Source organism: Schistocerca serialis, chromosome 9, assembly GCF_023864345.2.
Source record: "Schistocerca serialis cubense isolate TAMUIC-IGC-003099 chromosome 9, iqSchSeri2.2, whole genome shotgun sequence".
NCBI classification, from domain to species: Eukaryota; Metazoa; Arthropoda; class Insecta; order Orthoptera; family Acrididae; genus Schistocerca; species Schistocerca serialis.
In genome coordinates, this window is record NC_064646.1 from 272,007,299 (window position 1) to 272,025,472 (window position 18,174).

Sequence of the window (18,174 nt, forward strand, 5' to 3'; positions counted from 1 at the left end):
CATACACATTGCGTGGCAGACTTCTGTGGAGAATTAACAAATGTCTCCAACACAAGAGCCGACGAATCAGGATTTGTAGCTGTACGCTGTCTTCCTGATCTTCCTTTGTGAAAATCACAAATCGTTCCATGCAATTCAAACTCGTCAATAATGCGTTTAATTGTTAGGCGGGTTGGCGGTTCTGTTTCAAATTCCCGCCTCCACTGACGGGAACATCTGTTGAGACAATTAACACACTCGTTCAAATCGAAAAACAATATCGATATCTCGATAGAGCCTGACAAAGATTGTATACATTTTTCTGTCGGCCTCTGTAAACTGGTGGAACCATGGAGGTAGAATAAGGGGAGATGGCGCTACAGACTTGGGCTGTACGTTGTTTTGAAGCCAGTGGGCGGGGCTTGCCGCCATCTTGGATCCCCCAAAACATTAGCAGACGAGTGTTTACAATTGCTTCTTGTTCGTTATTTATGTCGTGTGCACGTGATAGTTGTTTTATATAGTAAATGTTACTCGGTTTTAGTGAACAACACAGCATAAGGAACGCAACTTCAAACGTTTTCCTGGTCTTAAATGCGTATTCGATACAGTAATACGTAAAAATATTACGCTTCTTGCCTCAGTACTGTAATTCCTTTTTGTTTATACACTTAGAATAACCGAGAAGAGACGTATGTGCTATGAAAAGCGTGCTTTTGTAATCCATTTCTATTCACTTTCATTGTGTTTGTGTCGATAATTGATAAAGCCAGAACTCCAAAAACAATGATTGATAGTTTAGAGGCACCGATTTGTATTCGTTGCATTTTCAAGTCAAATGCAAATTTTAAATGTTCACGATTGCAAGAAACTTACCTTATTTCCTTTGGTGTCCCATAGATGTATGCAGGGTATGATATAAACAAGCCAGCTGTCATGTCAACAAAGTGAAAAATACGTTAAATTACGAAGGAACAGAACTGAATTTAAGATTGTCAGGCCCATTGCAATTTCCACATCTGCTTTCTTTTTAAATTGTACCTACCAAATGACATTCAGCGTGGCAAAGAACAGAAATTTACAGGGTAATACGACAACACAGTGATTAATGTAATGATCTAATCCTGGACTTCGATAGGGAACTTTGCTTTAACAAATATGTAACCATTTAAGTACTTATAATTTAACCACTGTAACAGGTGTTCCACACATTTTACTGAAGATTTAATTAACTACATGTAGTTACATTAGTTTTATATTAAATTATTGTATTTTAAAACATTAGTCACCATTTCCATGATATTTCTTGCCAGGACTTTTCAGTTACTTCAGAATAACCACACAGTGAAAATCAAGTGTAATGCTCACTTCCAGACAGCTCTTCGCCTTGGATTGATAGAAATCTAAAGTTAAATCACAGAAATAAAACCATACTGTAAAACTTCACAGTGCATCAGAATTTCAAGTATATATAAGAAAATAGCGCTTAAATAAGTCCACTTACGAATGAAATGTGATTTGTTTAAACTTTAGACTACAATCAGAACGATTAGTACACCCGTGAGCGACGCAAGCCCGGCATTTTTTATCAAAACACTTCACGACTACACGGAATCAAACCACCAGAAGCGAATGTTTTGGGGTAGCTAACATGGCGGACCTTCTCTTGGGTCGGCTTCAAGTTTGTGACGTCATGACAACTCCTCTTATTTTTACCTCCATGGGTGGAACCTTAGAAGCCGCGTGGAATGTTGGCGGATTACCTCAGGGCGAAACTTGGTGCAAGGCCGGTTAAGTTTGTCGTTGGGGGAGGTGATAGGACAATGTTGTCCTGGTGTGTGTGCCTCATACCAATCACTTGCTATGGTAAGGGGAGGCCGGGATCTAATGGGAAAACCGAAGTATCTGCCCCAGGCGGCAGTTATAAGGGGGCGCCAAATTAAAGCGCCTAGCATCCAGTGCACTTGCGTCTATCGATTCTTCATATGATTTTGAAACGGTGCATAGTTTAGGTGATTTGTCTGCCACGGGAAGCCCCGTCGCATCTAGAAATAAAAAATTTTCCCGCAGACAAAAGAGAACGAGACTAAACGAGCTGAACTGAATAAACCCGTTCGGGTAAATGCCAACCGCTGTTATAATTGTTAGCGAAATCCATAGATTCAAACTATCATAGTGGAAATAAATGACTAACAGGAATGACAGGTGTCTTCTCGGTGTATCCAAGAAAATGAAATTTTGACAGAAAATTTTTGCCAGATCGTAACCGGAGAATAAACGAGGGATAACTGAACCGATGGTTGTGGCAGGAAATAGTTACAGAATTACTGATGACAAGATCGTTTGTTACAATGAGGAAGGAGAAGAAATTGGGGCACCACACAAATTATGTTGAAGAATATGACGATTCTAAATTTATACAAGAAATTCGTACTATTACTACTTTTCCATCTCATGCTTGAGAAACTGGGGAGCATATGAATGAAACGTGAAACTATTTCCTGACAAAACTTTTTGCTTGTAGTAGCCCTAAAGAGCAATTTGACATTGGTACTTCGTGAATTATATTCTGTCATGTTTTTTATGTAAATGAAGTAGATAAAAATGACCATTTGTACCAAAACAGTCTTGTTTATTTGGCGTGTGTTACAATTGCTGCGATATTAGAAAGACTTATTTCGTTTTACCTAGAAGACAGTGACAAAATAGACGTAATCAAATCGAGAAACCACACCAGTCTTGGGTACTGTTCTTATTAACAGCTTTTCCATTATTAGACAACGACAATTTGATTTTTCATTTAGCAAAACGTTTGACAAACTTTGATGTAATAGATTCTTTCGCATGAAGGGAAACACACTGTGTAAATCAGTAGCAAGATTAGAGAGCAAAAAATTCTGGGACCTAAGGATTGAAGAAATGTGTACCGTCTTGTCTGTCTCGTGTCTTTACTAGTTTTATGTTTCATATATGGCGATTTCATCTCAAATCATACAGGTCAAGAGCGAATGTGTCACATCACTATTTCAAAGTTTGCCGAAAAAGATATATGTTGAATTTCCACATGATATCTCTCCAAAAATACAATATTTTGATTTTCTGATGATTTGTTAAAACGCTACAGACCCCTCTAAATGAGACTATTTGCAAAAATGTCATAACGAAAGAGAAAATTGAAAAATTTTAATGAAGAAACCAAAAGTGATAGAGATCTGAATTTATTTTCAATAAATACATTGTTCCCAACACTAATATACCGAAATGCATCCCTGTTGGTTTCTGAACACATTCGAAGTTGAGATCTCACCCCTGAGCTTTCTTTCATTTTTTAAATAAACTATGAAAATTTGTAACTTTTTGCGAATTTCAAAATTATGTTTTGAATATGTGAATAGTCACAGGACGTCCACTGTCTTGAGAAATGATAAAGCGGAAGGACTGCTGTCAGCTACGGTATTAATACACGATATTCCTAAACTGTCAAAATATTTATACATGAAGATGAAAAAATCTGAATAAATTTTGATTATTTAGAAATTTTTTCTCCAAAACCCCCATCCGAAATGTTCTAAAAATTTCATGTTATGTTCGTTGGTCATTGTACTTAGGGACTGTACAATCAGAGTGGACAATACTTGCCCGCACAAAATGTGAGAAGTTTTGTAAGTAGTCAAGGTCAAAAATTCATGTACACTTAATTATTTAAGTGCTGATTTTAAGTAAATGTCATGCAAAACTGGTATTTCTGAATCAAAATAATTACTTTACGACATTATAAGTGAGTGGGAAACCAATTCATAATTTTGTTCGAAAGCATTTTATAACAAAAATAAGATATAGAATATTTATACCCACTTTTCTTTTTATTATATTATTCACAAATTATTAATGTCTTCTGTCATGATTTTACTTCTTTATGATTTTCCATGAATTGAAATTGCCTACAATGTAACAGTCAACACTACACTGTTGAAAACAGTTCATTTGTTTTCTTCCTCTGCTTCGCGTTAAACTTGTATAGCCGAACTGAATTTGCACACAGACAAGGATGATCCTACACGAGCAGTACTTGGGAAATGAGAACTGCACACTGATCTTTTGATGATAGCCATTTGAAAGCATTAGCAGGACTATGAGGTATCATAAAGGAGACGGTTATATCTTGCAGCTCATGTGTGACACTTGTTAACTGTCCCACCCATCACTGATGGTCATACCCATAAGAAATGGAGTGGCTCAGTACAAAGTCGTCTAATGTATACTGTGGTCTCCGCATTTCACACGTAGTAACAGGCTGCATTTCATGGAGAACCGTTCTTGCAGTGTATGTGCTACTTCGGGATGCAACCCAGTAGTGACTTGATTGAACTCCTACCACAGGCTTTATAGCAGACTGCTCTTCTCTCTCTCTCTCTCTCTCTCTTTATGGAGTTCCCCTAATGTATTTTAATTGAGAATTAAGAGTTTCATGTTTGTTACTAATGTTGATATGGTGTGTACAAATCCAGTAGCATGTCTTACAGCATCAACAGCTTCATGCTGGAGATTAAATCTAGTTGCAAGATGTTTACAGAGAACTCATACCCCATCACATGCACTTTTTTCATGACCTGTTGCTGAAAATATCCATTTTTCGTCTTATTTTCTGTACTACAGTGTTGATCAAAGTAATAAAGCTGAAAGCAGTTTTTAAAATGAGATGCTGCACCCTCAGGTCACATACACATGTTTAGGAAATGCTTGGCCTCTAGATGCTGTGTCATCAATTATCATGCTGACAGTGTAGCATGCATGTGCACTGTTATGAATGAGATCATCACCGACAATAGAAAAACAGTGTGATGATCCAACAAAGTGAGCAACACGTAAATATTGATACCTGTGATGTGTGTCAGTGGTAACTTTGAATTTCATTCTGCGAAGCAACAGACTGGTTCTCAGTAAAGTCAAAATGAAGAACTCATCTGTCAGTATTCTGAGATGCAACTGATTTTACTTCTGCTTTGGCCTGTCCCTGAATCCTCCAGATATGATGATGAGCTATTCCTTTCATGACCCAATGCCAACCCATGTAACAAACTTCTCTGGCTCTACTGTCTTCTTCACCAACTCTTCTCACTCCCACAATGCATAGGCTACATCATTGCCAGTATGCTGAAGGTGGAATGCTTCAACAGTCATCATTCCAGCACCAGGACGCACTGCACATTCCTGCAACCAACATTTGTCTTGCGGCTCTTGACATATACACAAAAGCATCACGTCCATCTCAGTGTACTTCTTTACTGTGACACATCTTATAATGAAACAAACATGTTTCAAATTAGTACAGTAAATACATGTGCTTACTTCTTTCACTCGCTTGGCATTTTACCCATTTTCGTCCCAAAGAGTAGAATTCTGTGAGACCAGTTTTTAAATTTGGTCTCTCCTTTAGCATTAGGAAATGTTGTTGTGGTCTTCAGTCCAAAGACTGGTTTGCTGCAGCTCTGCATGCTACTCTATGCTGTGCAAGCCTCTTCATCTCCGAGTAACTACTGCAACCTACATCCTCCTGAATCTGCTTACTGCATTCATGTCTCGGTCTCCCTATATGGTTTTTACTCCCTACACTTCCCTCCAGTACTGAACTGGCAATCCCTTGATGCCTCAGGAGATATACTTCTCTTATTGAAGTTGTCACATATATTTTTAACTTTTTCGCTATTTTCACTAACAGAGTTGACATCAGCCTGGTTAGAACTTTGCCTGCTGTAATCTTTGTCATTGCTTAGGTAATATTCCAGAGCAACAGTTAGCATATCATCTTTCAATGGCTGCCCACAGTAAGAACCTGGGCATGCCCAAATATCTTTCTCATTCTTTATTTTACGAGCTTTTGAAATCAAATAATGTGAGGAAGTGGGTATGTATTTTTGTATCTGTTGCTTACAGCAGCTACCTGGAATCAGTGTCACTAACTATACATTCTCAGTATAGCAATACCAGAGAAGGAAAGTTGCTGCTCACCACATAGCGGAGATGCTGAACCGCAATAGACACAACAAAAAGATTCGCGCAGTTATAGTTTTTGGCCATTAAGGCCTTTGTCAGTAGTAGACACACATACACATAAGCACACATATACTCAAGCAAACGCAACTTGCACACACGTCTGCAGTCTCAGAGAACTGAAACCACAGTTCTCTGAGACTGTAGACAGGTGTGCAAGTTTTGTGTGTGTGTGTGTGTGTGTGTGTGTGTGTGTGTGTGTATGTGTGTGTGTGTGTATGTGTGTGTGTGTGTGTGTGTGTGTCTGTCTGTCTGTCTGTCTGTCTACTGCTGACACAGGCCTAATGGCCAAAAGCTATAATTGTGTGAATCTTTTTGTTGTGCCTATCACGACTCAGCATCTCCGCTATATGGTGAGTAGCAACTTTCCTTCTCTGGTATTGTTACATTCCATCCTGGATTTTCCATTGTTTCATTCTCAGTATAGGTCACTGCTGTGATAGCAGTCACATCACATACACAGACACAAGCTTGTGTCTGTGTATGTGCGGATGGATATGTGTGTGTGTGCGAATGTATAACTGTCCTTTTTTCCCCCTAAGGTAAGTCTTTCCGCTCCCGGGATTGGAATGACTCTTTACCCTCTCCCTTAAAACCCACATCCTTTCGTCTTTCCCTCTCCTTCCCTCTTTCCTGATGAAGCAACTGTTTGTTGCGAAAGCTTGAATTTTGTGTGTATGTTTGTGTGTCTATCGGCCTGCCGGCACTTTCGTTTGGTAAGTCACATCATCTTTGTTTTTAGATATATTATTTTTCCCACGTGGAATGTTTTCCTCTAATATATATATATATGTTCTCTACTGTTTTAAGAGTTATTTACAAAATATACATGTTTAAAAGGGCTGCACCATTTACAAAAATTAAGATAAAACGAAAATACTTTGTCTTAACATTTATGATACAGAGGTCTAATATACACTCCTGGAAATGGAAAAAATAACACATTGACACCGGTGTGTCAGACCCACCATACTTGCTCCGGACACTGCGAGAGGGCTGTACAAGCAATGATCACACGCACGGCACAGCGGACACACCAGGAACCGCGGTGTTGGCCGTCGAATGGCGCTAGCTGCGCAGCATTTGTGCACCGCCGCCGTCAGTGTCAGCCAGTTTGCCGTGGCATACGGAGCTCCATCGCAGTCTTTAACACTGGTAGCATGCCGCGACAGCGTGGACGTGAACCGTATGTGCAGTTGCCGGACTTTGAGCGAGGGCGTATATTGGGCATGCGGGAGGCCGGGTGGACGTACCGCCGAATTGCTCAACACGTGGGGCGTGAGGTCACTGTACATCGATGTTGTCGCCAGTGGTCGGCGGAAGGTGCACGTGCCCGTCGACCTGGGACCGGACCGCAGCGACGCACGGATGCACGCCAAGACCGTAGGATCCTACGCAGTGCCGTAGGGGACCGCACCGCCACTTCCCAGCAAATTAGGGACACTGTTGCTCCTGGGGTATCGGCGAGGACCATTCGCAACCGTCTCCATGAAGCTGGGCTACGGTCCCGCACACCGTTAGGCCGTCTTCCGCTCACGCCCCAACATCGTGCAGCCCGCCTCCAGTGGTGTCGCGACAGGCGTGAAAGGAGGGACGAATGGAGACGTGTCGTCTTCAGCGATGAGAGTCGCTTCTGCCTTGGTGCCAATGATGGTCGTATGCGTGTTTGGCGCCGTGCAGGTGAGCGCCACAATCAGGACTGCATACGACCGAGGCACACAGGGCCAACACCCGGCATCATGGTGTGGGGAGCGATCTCCTACACTGGCCGTAAACCACTGGTGATCGTCGAGGGGACACTGAATAGTGCATGGTACATCCAAACCGTCATCGAACCCATTGTTCTACCATTCCTAGACCGGCAAGGGAACTTGCTGTTCCAACAGGACAATGCACGTCCGCATGTATCCCGTGCCACCCAACGTGCTCTAGAAGGTGTAAGTCAACTACCCTGGCCAGCAAGATCTCGGGATCTGTCCCCCATTGAGCATGTTTGGGACTGGATGAAGCGTCGTCTCACGCGGTCTGCACGTCCAGCACGAACTCTGGTCCAACTGAGGTGCCAGGTGGAAATGGCATGGCAAGCCATTCCACAGGACTACATCCAGCATCTCTACGATCGTCTCCATGGGAGAATAGCAGCCTGCATTGCTGTGGAAGGTGGATATACAGTGTACTAGTGCCGACATTGTGCATGCTCTGTTGCCTGTGTCTATGTGCCTGTGGTTCTGTCAGTGTGATCATGTGATGTATCTGACCCCAGGAATGTGTCAATAAAGTTTCCCCTTCCTGGGACAATGAATTCACGGTGTTCTTATTTCAATTTCCAGGAGTGTATATTTTATCCAGAGAAATTCATGACAACAAGTTGACAGGACCTGAATGATTTGAGATGAAATCATCCTGAATTTAATTTTAAAAAATGTAAAATCCAGGATGGAATGTATCAATATTATGAGAAGGAACGGTGCTACTCATCATATAGCGGAGGTGCTGAGTCACAGATAGGCACAACAAAAAAGGATTTTCACATTTAAAGCTTTCGGCCAATGGCCTTTCTCAACAATAGACATACATATGCACACGTATTGCCTGAGACTGCAGTCGCATGTGTGAGATGCATTTGCGTGAGTGTGTGTGTATGTTTGTGTTTGTGTGCCTATTGTTGGCAAAGGCCATTGGCCGAAAGCTTTAAGTGTGAAAATCTTTTTGTTGTGCCTATCTGCGACTCAGCATCTCCGCTATATGGTGAGTAGCAACTTTCCTTCTCATAATATATTTAATTTTGTGTCATACAAAAGAGAGAGTTGTTAGCTACTAGGCAATCAAGAGTGCAGATTTTTTGAAGAGTTCTTATTCTTCCAGTCACAAATAAACCCACCCAGTATTAATTGTGAGATTTTTTTCCTTCCTTCCTTCCTTTTTTTTCAGGGGTAGGATGTCAAACCAGTCAACTACAAGTCATTTTAGTTTCCACTGTCCTGATTATAGGTTTGACAGCTTCACTTACAAAACATACATATTTGAATTCCATACACTATACTTCAGCACACTTAAGATCAAATTCCGTGTCTTACATTTCCTCGAACATATATGTTTTATATACCACACTCTTCAGAAGGATGTGTACTACAAAAAAATTTAAAAATCTTTTTTTTTTAAATTTTGATGTCCTATCTCAAATGCTCAAGGGAGAGGGGATTGCCACTATCAAGGTTTTGCCCAGTTCAGAAATATCATAAAATCAGTACTGTGGTAGAGCCTATAAAATTTTAATGGAACTTAACACGAATTTGTGAATGTGCCTTATAGAGAAGAGCACCTTCAAGTGTGGTATATATTAGCAAGGAATGTGAAATAAAATCAAGGCTGTTGTAGTACAATGCAATGAGGGAGAGAAGAATGTCATTGAAAACATTTATTACTGGTAAACATTTGTGAATGTGTCTCATGTTACATAGGCCTAAAGCATTTAAATATTAGTACAATTACAGTTATTAACCAGTTAATCATGCACTCAGAAAGACAACAAAACAATACTTTATTGGGCAATTACTGTGTCACAGTTCTGCATCCAGTGAAGGAGGTGGCAATCTAAGATGGAGAACAGTCAACACGAAGTGTTGCAAATGGTGTCAGCTTTTAACAATTTGTACTTGAAGGTCAGTGGTAAACTTATTGCTCCGTTACTAAGGATAGTCTGTTGGCGGTTTCTATGATAATAATAATAATAATAATAATAATAATAATAAGATGATGATAATAATAATATATCAATATTTATGTGGCTGGGAGTGCCATCCGACAATAGCAGTATTGGCTCTTGAGCAAAGAGTTTGACGACCACTGACGTAGATGCTCTATGTCAACTGAAACATTACAGTATGACAAACCCACTCTCCAGATAATTGAGATTACATCTGTTGACATTGGCACGATATACTGATATTTGTTTACGTACTTCCACTTTGAATGACAGCTCTTCATTTACCTTCCCAAACACAAGAGAAATGCTGTTTCTAAGTCTGTGCCACATCTGTGCAGCTCATCACTCATTACTGGTAAACTTTTAAACATATGCTCCAAGTTTAGACTCCTTTGGTATGTTAGTTTTTGGTGTTGCAATTTACAATAACATTAAGGTGGTAAAACTAAGTAGTTTTCTTAAAAAAAATTATTTTATGGTTTAATAACACCACTTATAACATCCAGCTAGAGACTTTCAGTTAAGTATATGTGACTGAACTCTGCCCTCCATATACTTTTTCATAAGAACAAAAATAATCAATTATTAATAATATAATGTAAATGGATAGATAAAAAAATTACTCACCAAGTGGTGGCAAGGGAACACACACACACAAATTTAACATTTACAAGCTTTCGGAGCCAATGGCTCCTTCTTCTGGCAGAAGAGTTGAAGAGAAAGGAAGAGGGGTGAAGGAAAAGGACTGGAGAGGTTTAGGGAAAGGGGTAGAGCTCAGAAAAGTCACACAGAACACAGGGTCAGGGGAGACTTACCGCACAGGATGAGCAGGAAAGACTGATTGTTGAGTCTGCACTGGATGAGCTGTTGACTCCATTATACTCCCTGCAGACAAAGTATCTACCACTGTGGTACTTGACCAACAAGTGTATGTTAGTGAAGGCCTACACCAGCTGTCCGACACTTCTACATACATCACCTGCCATCAAGATCCTGTCCCTGTAATTCAAACTGACCTGCTATCCCTCCTAAAAACCTCAGGCCCCTCACAAAGTCTTACATTGCAATCCATAGTACTTCTTACTCCAACCAAACCACGCACCCCCATCTTTCACCTTTTCCTAAGATCCACAAACCCGATTGTCCTTGACATCCTATAGTTGCTGGCTTCAAAGCACCCACCGAATGTATCTCTGCCCTAGTTGATCAACACCTGCAACCCATGGTGCAAAGACTTCTCTCCTACATTAAAGATACCAACCATTTCCTAGATTGTCTGAAATCCGTGCTATTCCACTCCCACCACACACGTTGCTTGTTGCCATTTATGCCATCTCCAACACCCACCTGATTCCAAGCCTACGACATCCTTCTTGCTCACCTTAATCAACTTTATACTTACCACCAATTACTTCATCTTTGAGGGGCAGACATACAAAGAGATCAGGGATATGGCCATGGGAACCAGTATGGCTCCTTTTATTGCCAACCTTTCCATAGGTCACATGGAGGGGGGTTCCCTGGGACTCATAAGCCTTCAGCGGCTGGTTTGGTTCAGATACATTGACGATATGGTGTACTCATGGTGAGGCTGTCCTGTTAAAATTCCTGGAATCTCTAAATACGTCCTCTCAGTTAAATTTCACATGTTGCTATTCCGAATCCCATGCCACTTTCCTCGATGTCAATCTCATCCTCAAGGGCCAGCTACACACTTCTGTCCACATTAAACCTACTAACAAACAACAGTACTTACATTTTGACAGTTGCCATCCTTTCCATGTCGAACGTTCCCTCCCATACAGCCTTGGCATTCAAGCCAAACGTCTTTGTGCAGATGCAGACTATTTACAGCAATACACCACCACTCGCACTTCAGCCTTCACTGGATGTAATTATCCCAATAGGCTAGTTCAAAAGCAGGTTTCTCGAGCCATCACATCCAATCCTGGTACTCTTGATCCCTCCAAAAAACAACTTTGGCACACACCACTTGTCACCCAGTATCACGGCCTGGAATGTATCTACCTGCTACTTTGACAAGGCCATGACATCCTAAAATCATCTCCTGAAATGAGATCCAGTCTGTCTGAGGTTTTGCCCACCACACCTAGAATAGCTTTTTGTCACACTCCCAATCTCTGCAATATCCTTAAAAGACCCTATGCTCCTTCTGCACCTATTTCCCTACCCCAGTGACCACCCCCACTGCAAGACTTGCCGTATTCAGCCTCCTACCACCACCTATTCCAGCCCTGTAACTGACAAAACATATACTATCAAAGGGAGAGCCACTCGTGAAACATCACATGCCATTTACAATCTGTTATGTAAACACTGTTTGGCCTTATCAGTTGGCATGACTACCACCCACTTATCAGTCAAGATGAATGAGCATAGGCAGAGGGTGTATACAGGCAACACACAATACCCTGTTGCTGAGCATGCTGTACAACATGGCAGTCATGACCTCGGTGCCTGTTTCACCACACACACCAATCCTTCCCCCAGACACCAGTTTCTCAGAATTTTGCAGGTGGGAACTAGCACTACAACATGTACTCAGTTCTTGCTACACACTTGGCCTTAATTTACATTAATTCCTTCCATCTCAGCATTTATTCACAGTAACTACTCCTTTCTTTACTCCATTTTAGTTTTCTACATCTTTCATTTTCTGACTTGTCTATTTTTCGCCAAGCCCCCTCCCACCTCTGTTACATACAATTCACTTTGCGTTTTACTCTTCTTAACTCATGCACAATGTTTTAGTAGTAATCTCTGTCTTGCATATTACCCTGTTTTCCATCTGTCAGCTCTCTGGTTTTCACATCTCGTCTGGTACAGTCCCCAACAATCAGTCTTTCCTTCTCATCCTATCCTGCGGTAAGTCTCCCCAGACCCAGTGTTATGGGTGACTTTTCTGAGCTGTACCTTTTTCCTAAACCTCTCAAGTTCTTTTCCTTCACACCTCTTCGCTCCCTTCAACTCTTCTGCCAGAAGAAGGAGCCACTGGCTCTGAAAGCTTGTAAACGTTAAATCCTCTATCTCTCTCTCTCTCTCTCTCTCTCTCTCTCTCTCTCTCTCTCTCTCTGTGTGTGTGTGTGTGTGTGTGTGTGTGTGTGTGTTCCCCTGCAGCTGTTTGGTGAGTAGATTTTTTATCTATTCATTTACTCTACATATACTCTTATAACAAATAACTTGAAACCCTGAGCAGTTTTTAGCAGAACAAATGTAACTGCTAATCTAGTGCATTAAAATTGTCTGCAGTGTGATACATTATAAACTAAAACAAATATTGCATTTTTAGCTCAGCCAAGAGGATGATTTTTGTTCCTGAGAACTTGGTGCATGACCTCAAGCTTTTATTACAACGACTCATCAAGATACTGACATCTGAACAATACATAGTACTCTGCATGGCAGTTACACAAATGCATTGAGCCTAAAACAATAAAGAACTATGCTAACAATATGCTGAGGCATGCGACCATGGCCAAGATAATATTAACAATCTTTCAACAATTAATATGTGTGTCATTTTGTTAAAAATTGTTATTACAATTGAAAGACTTCTTGTCACAAATTATTTAATATTTTTGTCTAAATTTTGTTAACATTAGATTCATTCACAAACTGATCTCTCTTACTTTTTTTTCTTAATACAATGTACATATTGGTTTTCATTTACGAAATTTCTTATTCATCTTGAGATCCGTTACATGTCCTCGTACATTCAGTAATTGTTCATTAATTATAATCATACACCCCTTGTTTGGTATCATTTGCATTTTTTTTTACATGATAAATCATGGATTTACATCACTTAGAACAGTTACACTAATAAGCCAAAACATTATGACCACCTGTGACATGGTAACAAAAATGTAAGCAGAGCATACATGGATGGCAGATCACCCTAGTGAAGATAAGGGCTGCAAATTGGGAAATCCATTGAGATAAGCTACTTTGACAAAGGGGTATATCAAAAATGGTGAAGCTGGTTGAATGTGCACATTCTTCTGTTGTGAGCATCTATGGAAAGAGGTAGAAGGAAAGTACCATCAGGCACTAAATGGTTGGATGTCCACTACTTTTCACAGAATGTGGGTTCAGTGGCTTGTCTGCTTCGTAATGGAGGACAGATGGTGATCTGTTGTATCTCTACTGAAAGAGCATAATGCTCGTACACACCAACTGTTTCAGAGTACACTGTTTGTCACACATTGTTGAATATGGAGCTCCACAGCAGACCACACCTATGTACACACATGTTGACCAAACTACAGTGTCAGTTACGACTGCAGTGGGCTCAGGACCACTGTGAGTTGACCATCGATCAATGGAAACGAGTCGTCTCTTTAGGTGAATCACATTTTTGTTGCACTAGCTTGATGGTCGTCTTCACAAATACCATCATTGAGGTGCACGGCATATCATGTATACACCACACAATGGACGCAGACTGGTGGGAGCAGTATTATGGGAGACATTCTCCTGCATTGGCGTGGGACCATACTAGTAATCAAAGACATATTGACAGCTGCAAACCACCTGCATCCCTTTATGCTTGATGTCTTCCCCAATTGTGATCTCATCTTTCAGGATATTAGTGTCCACATCTTGGAGCCAGAACAACATTACAGTGGTTTGAGGAGTATTATAGTGAACTCCCATTGATGTCTCAGCAAACAAATTTGCCTGATGTATATCCTATGGAACCCATTTGAGTCGCTATTGAGTGCCATCACCATGTACACAAATCAGCGGCACATTGTTTATGTAAATTACATGACCTGTGTTTAGGTATTCTTATATCACATACCTCAACAGACCTACCAACAAATTGCCAGCTCACTGACATTCAGAATCAGTGATGTATTTCATTCCAAAGGTGGACAAACAAGCTATTACATAGGTGCTCACAATGTTTTGGCTCATGAGTTTAACTATCTATCAGTTGTGTTTTATTATAAGACATTAGTTTTGGAAACTGCAGTTTTTAATTCCAGAATGAAATAAATCTTTTCGTTAATAATTTGAGTATTTTATCTCCAAATCATGTTATTGCTGAAACCCTAGAATGACAAGTTGCAGGATGAAAATATGTCGATGTATCAGGTTCTTCATGAAAAATTTGGGTCATGTAGCATATTATAAATCATCTGAGGCACTTATATTTCAATGCACCCCTGTTGGGCTGTTCTAACTGTCACTTTGCCTTCATTACCACAGGTGGATGGCTCTGGTGAACTCTCAACATGCCTGCAGATAAAACTGTACAAAGCCCATGACATACAGCACTGTGAATGGGGCAGCCGCCTACACTGTATAGAACTGGACTGCACATCAACTGAAGGTCCTGAGGGAGTGCGTGTCAACCGTGAGACGTACAGGCAAGTGTCCACAGATTCAAGCACCTGCCTGAGGTTAGCACAAGACTGTTCACCTACCTGACGCTTGGGTATCTCACATTCACCACATTTCTTCCACTCCTGCAGGCATTCCATTCTTGTGATTGTTCAGTTTTCAGAAGAATGTAAGATAATGTTCACTTCATTATGCATTATTTTGCATGACCTTTAACAAATCAAAACTTTATATTCTTATCATTAATTTTGTGAATATTTTAGCCAGGTTAACATCTGGCAGTGATAATGGTTTGTATAAATAAAACTTTTAACGATAAATGTAAATAAAATTGGCATATTCAATTACTTAAATGGTTATAGAGCAGACAACATGAAAAATTTGACAGAATGGCAATGTATGCACATTTTGCACCTAAGATTTGTCAAGGGGTTTCCTGTGTTTCCAACAAACTGATATTCTGTCAATTTTCTCCTGTTGCTGTCATCTCTTTTTCCATTTGTCATTTTAATCATTTATCTTTCTATCGTCTATTGTATCTGAACACTTACTTCTTTGCTATTTTTTTATTTTGCATTTCTTTCCTTCTGTGCACTTTGCATAAAGCAACACTACATTGGAGGAAAGTGAAAGCAAGTTATCATTGCACTCTCCTCTTTTATTTGTCCTCTACTACAGCACTAAATTTTATTGCTTAAGACAGAAAGTCACTTCATTAGTAACCACTGTGAGCAAGAATGCAATTCCTCTGTTTTTTAGCATTAAACATTGAGACATCATTTTTATAAACTGTCAGTCTCTGATTCTTCATTGGCAGTTTCTGAGCTACTTACTTTTGAAAAGTTTTCTGTAATACTGTATAATAGATACACCTTAATTTTTTCAAGTTATTTTGCACCATATAATGCAAAATACAGGGCAAACCATATCACTTGCTTTTTAAAATAAGAGAATTTTCTTCTATATTTCCACATTGCAAAGTTGGTGAAGAAATGCCTTGCAGTATGAGTCATTTTCAGAAATGCTGGATGTGTGAGATCACCACCTGCATGTTAGTAAGTAATCAACTAACATATCTATAGCTTATGTAAAATGTAACAAATAACTGTCCAGTTCTTATATGTACTAATATATATGGGACAACTTCACAATAGTCTCACCATCTGTCAATAACATGGAATTACAAGTAATCTGTATCCTATACAAATGAACAAGACAGGAAATAGAGCCCACAGAGTACCATAAAATGACATCAATATAAGATGCTCATTTATTATGAATTTGTGATATTATTTAGCCAGTAGAAACACCTCAGGAATAATGGTAAACAGTAAGTTGTCATCATGGATAGTTTATTCACAGTGAGTCCAAACAGTATTCGCCTATCTCTACATATTTTTTTAAAAAAGTAAATCTGTGCCACATAGAAGAAGTGAATAAAAATCTGAAGAGCCAATCCAGTAGAATGTACATCAGTAAAACATCTTTATTGAAAAACAACGAAAAATGCATTAATAGTGATGATCAGGTTAATAAAATAGAAAATTTTGTGTAAAAGATACTTCATAAAATATTTGTCCACCCAAGCTTTTTGACGTTTAGAGCCCCAAAACTTGGTTAAATTACAAAAATTAATATTTAGTGGGGTTTCCCTCTACAGTCATTATTTCTTGCAATTTTTTGGGAATAAAGCTGACTAAGCTGCTGTCACAGAAGTTGGAATTTTGTTCCATCCTCCTTGAAGAGCTTGTTTTAAAGCTTTCTTATTAGAAATTTGTATTTTTCTGAAGTACTCTTGCAGTGCTTGTCAAAACTGTTCAATGGGATTCATATCTGGGTATTGAGGAGGGGTAGTGAGTTGTTTCTGAGTGCAGGAGCCATATCCTTGTGTTTCTAGGCACATGCTTCAGGTTGTTGTCCTGTTGAGGGATTTAACTTCCTTGGAGACCTAATTCTGTCCATTGTACCCTTTATAAAATGTAGCCTTCCATCACCTGCAGCACTTGTACACCCCTGCAGCATCAGGGAACCCCCACAGAGTGTCGCCACAGCAAAAAGTTCTGCGGCATCATCTCCTTGTTTTTCTTATGCCACACCATTCACCTGCCAGCTGACTTGAGTATATTATATTTGCTTTCATCCGGAAATATAATTATATTGCAGAAGTCTTCCTTCCTTCTGATTCTGTTCACTGACCCAAAATGTCTTGCAAACTGCGAAGTCATTTTATCCATATTTCTTGCAGGTATTTCTGGCTGTTTTGGTACATATCTTCTTGCCCTCTAGACTTTAACTCCCCATCCATCTTTTAGGAGTGCTGATTTTAGGATACTTCTTGATTTCCCTCACGATAAACCTTGTGTCTTCATCAGTCAATGACCTAGGACATTCGATACATGGCTGGTTCCTCAATGTGTTTGTTATGCAGTAGTGATCTGTTATTGACTGAACTACCAATCTAGGTCTACTGAGTACTTTAGCAGTCTCATTGATTATACAAGTGTAGAGTAAGTTTTCTTTCAGTTAGTGCCATCTGACTACCCATACAGACTATGTTGCAAATTGCACTGTCCTGGCACCATTCAAAACAACTGTGGCTGTGAATTGTAGATGCTAGAGTGTCATGGGTCAGCATTAAAGTTTCATCCTTCATTATGAATTTTAGGTATATTCAGATGGTGGACAAATACTTTATAAAATGTCTTTTGTATGAAATTCTGTTTTGTTACCCTTATATCACTATTAATGTATTTTGTTTCTTGTTTCTCAATGAACATTACTTTCTTTTCAGTACCGCATGCCTATTTTTCTAAAAATGTACAGCTAGACGAATACTTCTTGACTCACTGTATGTTTGTGCACGTGCACTGCCCCTTGCAGTAAAATATCCAGTAAATAATACATCCTAATATTAGGTCCCCCTTTTTCTCTCCTTTTCTTTCTGCTGATCCATTTGAAAATTATATATAGTCCTGAAGAGCAGTATGTATGTTCCACTGATAAAATTACTTTCGAGCTTATTCACAACTGGAGGCAAAGTACAACACTGAGTAAGTGTTCAAATTGCT

General features: G+C 39.7%; 1 protein-coding gene across 1 annotated transcript in view; it reads left to right on the forward strand.

Annotated features, from left to right (window-relative positions):
• Positions 1–18,174, forward strand: part of LOC126419343 (CB1 cannabinoid receptor-interacting protein 1-like) — a 1,399,014-nt gene that overhangs the window by 1,298,120 nt on the left and 82,720 nt on the right. The window contains exon 4 of the mRNA XM_050086528.1: positions 14,972–15,165. Within this exon, the coding sequence (XP_049942485.1) occupies positions 14,972–15,165 (194 nt within the window). The remainder of the gene's footprint in view (positions 1–14,971; positions 15,166–18,174) is intronic.